A 12,264-nucleotide genomic window follows, 5' to 3' on the forward strand; every position below is an offset into this window, starting at 1 on the left:
AAAAAATCCTCCATTTCTTATAAAACGTCTCCATCCACGCCTCTTTCTTCTTCAAGGCTGAGGATAAATTGGAATTCTAAAAGGAGGAAATCACCAGGGAAGAGAGAAGTTCTGGAAACCAGGCCTGGTGAAATCTTCTGCTGCTAAGCTGTCTGTCTTGAAGCCCGCAGCCCGCTGCTCACATGGCTGCCTCTGACAGCCCGACAGACTCAAACACTCGCTTCTGCTGCGTCTGACGAGTGTTCTCGAATGAAGCATTTCCCCCCGACTTTGATGTGTAGATGTTCTGTAAGCGCTGCTTTCTGTTACTTCAGACTGAGTGTCAGGCAAATATATTGATGCTCAGGTCGGGCTGAGTTGCTCCGGCAGCACTGTATATAAATGCGAGGGATAGATACCCCGACCCTGGGAGTGCTGCCATAGTTGGGGTAAGAACACTGATGTTTTTTTTGTGAGCAGAAAATCAATGCAGCAGAGAGGAAGCGCGAGGGGAGCGGGGACTGCAGTCTTGCGGTAAAAAGGGAGCTTGTCTGTAAAAAGTCGGGTCTATTCTTGCCTGAGCATTGAAGTGCTGAGGTGGGGCGGGTGGCGGCGTGAAGGGTAGGGATCAGCCTCCCATTTGTCAAGAAGCGAGAAGGTGCAGCTGTAAACGGAGTTAACGGCACTGTATCCACGTCAGGACCGCTCCCCCGGGCATACACCACCACTTACACAGTACAGGGTTCTGTCAACTGTGAAAACAGACGAGCTAACACCTTGTTCAGATGACATCACGGGCTCCGGCAGGACGGGAAAGCTACGCAAAGGAAAAACTAAAGATCCAAAGTGACAGAGCTGGCAGACACAGTGCGCCGCTGCAACTTTAAATGCCAAAGAGCCACGATTAGAAGAGGAGAAAACACTAAAGCTTATTAAAATTAATACAATTTTCTACACTTTTTCATCCTATGTGATATACAGTAACAACATTGTGCCTTTTCTTTCCAGTAAAATAGGCTATAGTGAGCATTAAATTCAGATTTCAGACACTTTTGAATCATCTTTTCTCCCCATTACTTTACATTGCAAATTTCAAATATATCAAAATATGAGGCTTAGCCAAGCAAGAATAGTATGATTGTTTGATTGGAGTTTGATTGATTAATTCATGTTGGCCCTGCGGTTTTCCTGGCGACCTATCCAGGGTGTACCCCACATCTCCAGTCCAATGTCAGCTGTGAGTGGCTCCCCTCGCAGCCCTCATAGAAAACAGTAAATACATAATGGACGGCTAAATTAAGTGCACTCTAAATCAAGGTTTTACGTTCACCAGGAATGTGAATATCAGCATCCAGGTTTGATCTCCAAATTTTTATCACCTGGAGTCCAACTGAACGTTTGTGCCAAATTTGAGGTAATTCTTCAAAAATGATTCTTGAGAAATATAATGTGCAAGAGGCATCAAGTGTGTTGTGGATCCCCAACAACATTGACCTTTGACCTATGGCCACCAAAATCGAATCAATCGAGTCCGAGCGAACCTTTATACAAAATCTGAAGAAATCCCTTCATGACATTCTTGAGATATCACGTTCACACGAGAGGGACAGAGCAGCGAATGGAAGGACAACCTGAGAACACAAAGCCCTGGGCAGCAGCTCTCACCAGAGCAGAGGGTGTGAACACGTGGCATTTTACAACAATACCCAACATCCTCCTGAGTGCAAGTAGGAAAAGTGTCTCAGATCGGGATAAAAATACTCGCCGTGTACGCTATGATTTCCAACAGTGTGTCCCAGAGCGGGAGAATCTGACACTTAAGTTTCACAAACTGCACGTCTGAATTATTGAGCGCGCTTTTGCCTGAGTAGGGAACCGAAATAGACGTTTTTAAATGTTGTAATTTCCATATAGCCGCAGGATAAACTGGCAAAACGATCCCGGATAGATTTTAGTCTGAGAGGAGAGAAGTGCACCACTTCTCATTTAGCGGTGAATTAAAAAGGGAAATACACAAATGTTTCCTGTAACATTTGTGTTACATATTAAACTGTAGTCTTCTTAACAATTAGTGGGACTGGAACCCAAACAGTCGTCACTGATTCAGTCAAACTAACACTGTAAGTGGACAGATTTAATATGAATAGAAATAAAAAGCTTCTGCACCTACATATAAATAGAGTATTCATGGTAAATCTGCTTTTACTGTGGGAGTCACTGTGTGATTGTATAACAGCACAATTACTTTATCCTCTAACTGTTTTCATATTGAGTGATAACAGTTCATGATGACGTATTTTGGATCTGTTAAGCTCCTAAAAGAGCATTTCATAAGCCACAGTCCGGTGTCATTATCACACTGTCACCGTGCACATGCAATCCCCGGGAACACACTTTAATTTCTGTAATGAGACCGACCATATTCGCGGTGCATCTGTTCACTGGTAATTCCTCAACGGTGGACCTGATGGCCAACGGCAGCGGCCCACTGCTCGCGCCCCACTGAGCACAGAGGAGTGCGGTGCCGTTTGAAAAGTGCCGGTCGCCTATTCCCTGCTGTTAGTCAGGAGGTTAAGGTAAACAATGAAACGCTCCAGCAGCTCCAGAATCTACAGTGGCCACTACAAAACCAAAAAGGAGGGTTCCCCAGACGGTGAGTCACTGCCATTAGGCTCCTCTGCAGCGATGACCTTGTGAGGAAACAGCCCACAGGGGAGGAATTTCAGCAAATTCAATATTATTCACACCAGATCCCTATTTTTAAATACAGAAAAAATCTGTCATGTCCACATGACGCCGCCACTAGGAAGATGAACGCTCCAGCTTTTTCAGACAAGCCGTGCTTTGCCTGTATTTCACAGTGTATTGCCGGGTCAGGCGGGGGGGTTTTGTGCTCGGTAAAGAGGTGCGAACAGACAGGGATAATTCTGACCTCGTTTCCAACAGCTCGCCATCTTGTCACAGACACTGAGGCAACATCAGAGAAACCAATTTCCTGCTGTACGGAGTGTGAGCGAAGGCAGACGCAGACACACTGTCTGGGTCAGGAGACAGAGACTGGAAGGTTGTAAGATGCAGTGACAAATGGGGGGGGAAAAACGCATATTTATTGTTATTAGGAACATTTAATGCTGCTATCGATCTTCTCATCTAAAAACATAAGCTGTTTACCAAAATGTACAACATGACGGCTCCCAAAAGTGATGCCAAAATGTCTTGATCGCCCCCTAATGGCCGGCTGCAGTCAGGTCATGAACCATGGCTCCTCAGTGGGCGGGACGTGGTCCAAACTAAAGAGTCCACAACGAATGCATTTTTCTCAGAAATGGCCTCTCTCATTTAAAACTCTCTATAGCCCCTTTTTTCAACAGTTAAAATACTTTATACCATTTTGCTTCCAGTTAACATGACTCAGCAGTAGACACAGGTTTTTAATTGGCACTGATGGAAAATTCACACCCAGGTAAATGCGCTTATATCTTCTTCTGTTTTTGGCAGTCGAGACATCGCACCTTCTCCAGCGTGACGTTGTGACACGCATTGAACTCCCGGGCGTTAGAGCATAAATAGACAAGAAAGTGATTGTAATCATTGTTCTTACATCTTGGGAACAACATGCCATCGATTTGTATTCGTATCGGGCAAGATGCAACACGGCGAGTCAGTGAGGTGAGAGGGCTTCACAGAGTCCAGAGCAAATCCATCACATTGAACATGAAAGAAACCAGAAATGCAAACTACTCTACATGCAGTGGGAGGGGGAGTGTTCTGCCTTTGTTTTACTCTTGTTACTGAAGTTGTCTTATTATCTCAGTACAAATATCACTGATCTACCAGACTGCATTAGCAGAGATGCTAGCAGAGTTAGAAATGCTGCAGATTTCATTGAAATCACTGGCCTGCGGTTTCAGCACCATCCTGAATGTGTCTGGTACTTCAGCTGTTTGGGCTTTAAATACAAAGCATGGTGCAGTACACAGAGGTCTTTAGTGTAAGTACTAAGAGAAAGACTTGGCCGTCTTTGCAGAGCATGGCTGGTTATTGAGCTGCACTTTGTTCTGCTCTAACATGGCCATCGGGGGCCGTGCAGTGACATCTGCTGCGTCTGAGTGCGTGGAGGGAAGTAACTGTGTCTCAGCAGAATTTACGACTGCATTGTACATACGTGCTTTACTGCACAGTCCGGGGATGATGCAGCACAGAGGACATATATCTCAGAGTCAATAGAGTATTGTTATAAAAAAAAAAAACGTTAGGTGCAGTATATATAGAATGGAGATAAATCATGGAAAGACTTGCTTTTATGACGCTGTAACAGATTATTGGATTTTAATGGAAAAAGTTGATTGTCTAGCCACCTGAAGCCAGAGGAAACACTGTGAACACAACCCTGACAACTCTGTTCTGTAGTCTGTCCTGGATGCAACAATAGAAACACACCAGCACAATAAATGTAACACAAATCACCTGCACTACAAACTGCATCGTCAAAATAGACCATACAGTTGAAACAACATCTCCTAAAAGTCAGTTTAAATAAAACCTGAACATACAACCCAACTGTTAGATTAGATGTACGTCATAAACTGGTATCTGAGTGTAACTGTTTTAAGTTGGTGCAGTGATATTGTTGGCTACTTGAATTAGTAACTGGATAATCTGTGCAGCTTGCAGATACAGAGCGACATTAGCCTTGGTTTGGAGTCTTGTTTCTGGCCACCTGGTGAGTCTCTCAGTTTCTGGTCTCCTGAGGGGAAATAATGGCTCTTTAATGGTTAAAGGCTCCACTATGTTCACCAGCTAGAATCAAACTTCGCTTCTTTGCTGTTGGTCTCTGTACAGGCAGCTTATGGAAGAAACAGTCCCATGCTGTGGCCATAAACTGAGCACTTGCCTGCGTGGGAATGTTCAGTTTCTCTATAGTTGTACATGGTCTTGACCTTACGTGCTCTGAGATAATGTAAGTTATGATTTGGCACTATACAAATAAAATTGAATTGAGAAGCTGCACCATGAGAGCAGTGACCCTGAACCAAAACGGTGCTGCTGCAGCTAAAAGAAGTAAAATAATGAACTGAGAGATTCGGTAAAGGCCCTCGGAGCTCGCATGAACTGCAGTATTAAAAGCTCATAGGAGGCAAAAGAAAACACAAAACAAGCACTCATTTGAAATCTCCCCATTCACTTTGAATCCATAGTTGAATCAAATCAATGCAAATCACAATAAAATCTCATTCTCCTGACTTTAAACCATTGAAAGTTATAAATTGTAGATTTAAACATGATCTGATATGAAAGTTACAATCTTTCACAGATGTGTATAGTACATTCTATAGTAAGGTACACAGTATGTGGATTATATATGTTTTAGTCCTCCTTTCTGTCCTATATATCCTCTGTTTATCATTATGTACTGTCAGGGTCTTCTGTTAACTCCTGTGGGTCCTATGGATTTAATCTACTTGCCAAATAAAAAGCTCTCGCTCCGGATTCATCCTCAAATGTGTCAGATAAAAGCCGCCTTTCACAGCGTGTCTGTTTTCTCTCCGAGCTCGTTTAGCCACACGTATCTTACCAGTATACTCTGGATCCACATGAGGAGGGTAGAAGCGGAAGTTGATGAAGAAGGGAATAGGCACTCCGAACTTGAACCACTCCACCACATAGGGGGGTTGCTGGCCGTCCAGGGGAGGGGACACGTCACACCCCAGGATCACGCTCTCTCCAGCGCGAGCCGTCACAAACCGGGGCTCCTCTCTCACTGCGTGGGCACCTGGGACGAGAAGGAAACACAGCTCTCAGTACAACCGAGGAATGTTAACGCTCACCTCCGAGGGGGCTGGAGTCTGACAACAACTTCGTCTGCAGGAAATACTTCTGCACAGAAAGCCTGCAGACGAAGCAGAAGAATCTAATTGTATTCAAGACTAATTCACAAACAATAGTTGGGAGAAAATTAAAGATGGTTGACTAAAGTGCTGCACAATTTTATTCTCATTATATATGCTTCCACTAGGAAACATAATCAGGACACACACAGGACAAACAAAGTAATCAATTAACTAAACTTCGAGCATGTCTCAAGGACATAAAAACCTGGATGACCCGCAATTTTCTGTTATTGAACTCAGATAAAACAGAAGTTATAATACTTGGCCCTAAACACCTTAGAGATACATTATCTCAAGATAAAGCTGCGCTAGACGACATTGCCCTTGCTTCTAATGAATCAGTCAGGAACTTGGGAGTGATTTTTTATCCTGATTTGTCCTTTAAATCACACCTAAAACCAATTTCTAGTACCGCCTTATTCCACTTGCGTAATATCTCAAAAATGTCCTTTCGCAAAAAGATGCAGAAAAACTAGTCCACGCCTTTGTTACATCAGGACTGGACTATTGTAATTCTTTACTATCAGGCTCCAGCAGTAAGTCGTTGAAGACTCTACAGGACTCTTTGATGGATCCTAATAAGCGGCAGTGGACAATGACTGTGGACTATAGTGGCATCCGATCTGGATGGCGGATCATGATCCTGCTGGTTGCTGACCATAGACTATGATTGCAGCAGGACTGCTTGACATATAGTATTGAAGTTATCCTTCAAAATGTTTTCCCTCATCAATGCTGCTAAAAACTTTAATCTTGATGATGTTTTCCTACACCTCAGAATCAGAATCAGAATCAGAATCAGAATCAGAATCAGAAGTATTTTATTGCCAAGTAGGTTTACACCTACAAGAAATTTGCTCTGGTAATTGTTGCTTACAATTAACATAGAAACATAAAAACGCAATAACATAAAAACGCAATAAATACAACATACATAGGAAAAGCAATAAAAAATTGAAAACCAGTATATATTTACTCACTGTTTACTTCTTATTTACTCACTTTTTTCCAATATCTATACAAAGTAACCTCGCGTCAGTAACCTGACATCTATTGCACTTCTGTCCGTCCGTCTGAAGTTTCTATGTATTTTTACTCTTTTAAAAGGGTTTTTAGTAGTTTCTCCTTACTCTTGCTGAGGGTTAAGGACAGAGGATGTCACACCATGTTAAAGCCCTATGAGACGAATTGTGTTTTGTGAATATGGGCTATACAAATAAAATTTGATTGATTGATTGGTTGATTAAAAGTACATTTTGGTTGAGATACATTGAGCGCTCATGGCCCACAACAGGATATTTGTCCAGACTGCTTGGTCACCGCACACCCGGGTAGAACGCTCTCGCTTTCATCAGCTTTCCCCGTGGCTCCATCATCATCTGTCACCTGCATCTGTTGGTGAGTGTTTTGTGGCTGTGCCATACTGTACAATAAACGAGCTGCCAAAGGGTTCCATTGATCATCGCTGGCTGCTGCTCAGATGAGCTTTACTATGAGCACCACCAGGGCTGGCGTTTAGCCACGACTGTCCAGGCGCGCTGCCGAGCGTTGACCTATCAGATGACTGAAAGGTCGGCGTACCTGCCTCAGCAGAACGCTCACTCTGGGAATGGATTTTCTCCAGCTGCCACCCCCGCTTTCATTGAACCGCCTGTATCTCCACCGTCAGAGCAAGCATGACTGCCCGCCTCCGCCCAAGGGGGAAAATCGCTTCAGGGATCAAGAGACATGCTGACGTTTCACTCCAGAGAAACACCAGCTGAATAACGTAACGCTTTCATTAGCACTATCATTTGCATTATCAGGGCACATTTTTCTACAGGAAGAACAAACACGCCGGGAGTCGGAGGAGTTACGGCCTCGACCGTCGGTTACAGCGTCTCTCTGCTTCGTGTTCCTTCACCGTCACTGTTGTGTGAAATGGAAGTTTCATGCCTGCGAGCCCTGCGCCTTTTCAACTGTATCCACTGAAATTAAGACCAAAATATTTTCACCCAGTTCTTCTGTCGGAAAAATAAAGCTCCACCCCTACAGGCCATATGCACAATCACTGAGGGATTGTATTCACCAGTTTAATCTGCATTATCCTGTGACACAGTTAATCCACTTTACTCATTTGAACCAGCACAGATTCTGGACTGAAACAGGGCAGATTTAATCAAATTACACTTTGTAAAGTGGACATGTGGTTCGCCAGCTACAAGCCTCAGCCCTGGAATCTGCTGGTGGCTCCTCAGTAGTCAGAAAGTAAAAGCAACTATGCTATGCTACTGTGAGCTCTAATGAGCCACGACTCAGTGAACAGCCGCTGTGGCTCGTCAGGTTGGACCAGCAGCAGAACACGAGAAGCTGCACCAATCCGAACACAAACCTAAAAGAGAATCAACTTCCGAACCGACCCACAGTGAACGTTACAAGTGTAAAAGCTCATCGGAGGCAAATTGACAGCTACCAGCCACAGAGACAGTGCATCAAAGAAAATAAACTACACTACAAGCACTAATTTGGAACATCTAAATCATACCGGTAATAAAGCAGCATTTTTCATTAGAATGAAGCTGAAAGGGGAGGGGGGGGGGGGGGTGTCTGATGAAACACAGCGCAGCCTGTCAGGACGCGTGGAGATTCGTCAGACTGAACGAGCGGGGAGTTGATTGTTGCTCCGAGCTTCTGTGGGCATGACGCTGCCCCGCACACTGAACAAACCGTGACCTTTTAATGCGCCTCGGCAGAAAAAAACCTGTCCCGTGCAGTTATAAGCACAACAAATTCAGAAATCTGCTAAACTAATCCTTTCAGGCTTGCCAAAAGCCTGAAATTCACACCTGAGCACACTCCATTGCAGCCTCATTTATAACACCTTTAACAACGATTATAATAACCCCTCTCAACAGGCCATACGCCGATTGTGTCGACGCCAACATTATTTTAGACACTCTGTTTAGAAAATAACCCTAAAAAAACTGTGATCGCTGAATAATCAACTGGAACTGGGTGCTGTGGCATACTGGGACGTCTTAGAGGAAAGGTTACACATTTAGGAAACCATGATTATTATCCTACCAGCACCTTTAAAGGCTTTTAATTGAGCGTTCTATCTCGATTGTCTACTTTCAACTTAGGTTTACTGACTTGAGATGCAGATTTATTTTATTAACCAGGCTGGCTGTTTCGCAACGTTTTCAGCCTTTATGCTAAGCTAAGCTAACTGTCTGCTGGGTGTAGCTTCATTTTTTACTGTTCAGACGCAAGCGTGGCATCAATCTCATCTGATTCTCTAATTATAATTCTAATGTCAAACTTCTAATACTAAACCTGTGGAAAGTTGAACATTACACCTTTAAATCTGATCATTTCAAAGCGTCTTTCAAATGCTAAAAAGCAGTTGAAAAAATGATGAACTATTTGGGCAGCCGAGGATACAGCAAGACTTTTAGTAAAAATAAAACATTTCGGAAAAAATCTATATTCCATCAAAAAACTATTTGCTGCAGACAGACCATCTTGACGGGCTCTGGTGAAGGAGGCCTTACGCACGGGACAATACAAAAACATGATGCAAGTATGCAACACCAACAGTGAGATGGAGCAACAGAAATAGATCTCAAACATAAACCTCACACCTCCATATGAACTGCGAAAAAAATGAGTCTGGGTCCCACAGTTACAGATTTTCAAGACTGGGGGCTTTAGATGACAAATTACGGCAGCTACTGGGAGTGTTGTTTGTCTTAACATTTACTGTACGGGGTCCAGCTCTTGTGGATTTCAGAAGAAAAGGCCGCGCAGGCTCCCATCCATAATGAAACACACTGGACACATTGTTTGGTTTGAGTAAGTAGAGTCACTTGACATGAAACACGGGCTCAAACCCTGTGGCACAACAGTGACGGCGGCTGAAATCTATTGTTTTCTCTGCAGACAGTTCAGGTTGCAGACGTTTAGCGGCTCAGGTTTCTCCCTGGCCTTATTTTTGGATGCTGGTGGCGAGGGAAGCACGTCTGAGATAGAGAGGAGCCTTTAAAGACTTAATTAAGATAATAAATGGGAGGGCTAATAATTCTCCAATTTCTTTATGAGATCCTCAAGAAGAGACAATCAGCACAATCTCGGACGGCGCTTTTAACTTTTTAATTTCCTTAATGGAAATGTGCAGTTTTACGAGGGCTTATTCAGGTCGAAGTATTTATGTTCTGGACAAGGCACATATGTGATAGAGTCGCCCAGGCAGATCTTCCAATTAATCAGTTTTGTAAAAGTAAAGGGATCAATACAGTTTAAGTTAGGGGGAATTTAAGTTAAAGAGTGAAACTGACCAAAAATCCAACGTGGCAGAAGTCTGTTGAGTAAGATCTGGAGAAACCAGGCAGCTAACAAATCCAGGAGACCAATATGTTTTATGCATCCGGCACAGAAAGACTGTTATGATCATGAATTTCTGAAGCGTAACAATTCAGTCACTTGTCCGATAAATCACAAAGCGGCAGGTAGGACATGCACGAAAGCAATAATTCCTCATTGTTGAGCAAAGGTTAAACAGGCAGTGTCACCGCAGGTTAGTCAGATGGAAGAACAGGACTGGAACTGGTGATTACTTTCATTGATTTTCAATTTGATCTCTAAAATGCCAGAAAAGTGTGAAAAATTGTTGTTAGTTACCTGAAGCTTTCAGATATCTTGTTTTTCCAACTGACAGAATCCAGGTGTTCAATTCATTATCACTACTGTAAACTGTCATAAAAATATTTTTTGTCAAAAGAGGTAAAACTAGCAGATGTTTCACTCTAACAAACAGTTCAGGACTGTGTAAAAACAAATAGGTTATTATTTTTTTATTCTAAATCTAAATTCTAGGTTGAAATCAGTTCCAATAAAGCATTAATCTCACCTTTTTGTTACTGATGGGCTCATTGTTGGCACTTTGCAGTAATGAGCTTACTACAGCTTGGAATAACACAAAGGCTTGCACAATCTAGACATTATTTGGACACAAAGGTGAGATTTTTGCATTTTCAAACGGTATTTTGTCAGGCATCGTGTGCATTATGATTTAAATTGACCTTCTTAAAGTTTCCTGACTGGTTCTGGAAGAAACACATTCTGGATCTGTGAACCATGTTTGGTGTTTAAGCCTGAAAAACGGTATTTTACAGTTTTTCTGAGATTGATAAAAAATCTAAGCAAATCACAAATATGAAGGAAAATATATCCTGAACTGATTGAAGCATTCTTAGAAGAACGTTAACCGATACACACAATGTTATGTAACAACCATCATAAACCAGAGAGAGACATCTGCTTGAGGTCAATCAGCAGCTGTCCAGACCGGCACATGAATCACTGCAGCAGAACCACGGGGGCATGTGAGGTTAAATCTGGAGGAGATTTCAACTCGCTGTGTTTTTTCAAGAGGCAGCGGATGAAAATGGCTCTTTTGCAACATTGTACCATGAGAAATGATCAGATCTGTACAGTAAATAGACTCCTGAGGCAATTTGGGGCAATAATCTGGCAGAGCAGAGCTGGAGACATGTTGTGACACTAATGAGGTCCAATAACACATTGAACAACACTGAGGAAAAATATGAAAACTCAACGAGTTCAACGAGGGACTGTTTTAGACCAGCGCTGCTTGGATTGTCTGGTCCAGGGTGCTTAATTCTATTCTTTTGACACCAGCGCAATATTTCACCCATTAAAAACTAAAAATCCAATATTTACCTCCCGTTCAAGTGAGGTCCAGCACACGAGAAACGACAACCATTGCTAACTGCATCGGGAGATTCTGCAAAGGATGCATGGAGAGCTGTGTGTGCGGATATGAGCGCCACTTTACGCTGGACAGAGCTCCCGATGTGGAGGAGGTAATGGAATATAGACTGGACGGAGGCTGGAGAGAGAGTCTCAAGGACATGCAGCCACTGGGCTGGATGGGCCACTGACAGGGCAGTAATTGAATGCCAGCCTGTGTGTGCTGAAGGTCACATAAGAATGGTCTGAGTGTATGTGTGCGCGTGTGTATGTGTGTTTGTATGTGTGTTAATGCGCGTGTGTCTGTGTTAATCTGGGTCTGTATAATTCAAGTGTACTGCAGCTAAAGTACAATAGATTATAAAAACAGGTCAAGGCATAGAAACTGTATTTCTCCTAAATAATTCATTACTGATGCATAAAGGGCTTCACCTATAGATAAATTCAGGCAGCCAAAATATTCACGTTCACATTTGTCACCCTAAGTTTTTACTGAGTTTACAGTATATTCAAATGATGACATTCACCTGGTTATTAATCCCAGTATATTCAGAATTCTACCACTGGAGCAACCACAATACTTATTTAGGTACCACGATATCGTGGTACCTAAAAGAACACTCACATCTACGTGTGTAATCGT

The 12,264-nt window shown here is 42.9% G+C and overlaps 1 protein-coding gene across 1 annotated transcript in view; it reads right to left on the minus strand.

Moving 5' to 3' along the window:
• igsf9ba (immunoglobulin superfamily, member 9Ba) overlaps window positions 1-12,264 on the minus strand; it is a 59,476-nt gene that overhangs the window by 37,809 nt on the left and 9,403 nt on the right. Inside the window, exon 2 of the mRNA XM_053422853.1 lies at window positions 5,555-5,752. Within this exon, the coding sequence (XP_053278828.1) occupies window positions 5,555-5,752 (198 nt within the window). The remainder of the gene's footprint in view (window positions 1-5,554; window positions 5,753-12,264) is intronic.

This window comes from Pleuronectes platessa, chromosome 5 (assembly GCF_947347685.1).
Source record: "Pleuronectes platessa chromosome 5, fPlePla1.1, whole genome shotgun sequence".
In the NCBI taxonomy this organism is placed as follows: domain Eukaryota; kingdom Metazoa; phylum Chordata; class Actinopteri; order Pleuronectiformes; family Pleuronectidae; genus Pleuronectes; species Pleuronectes platessa.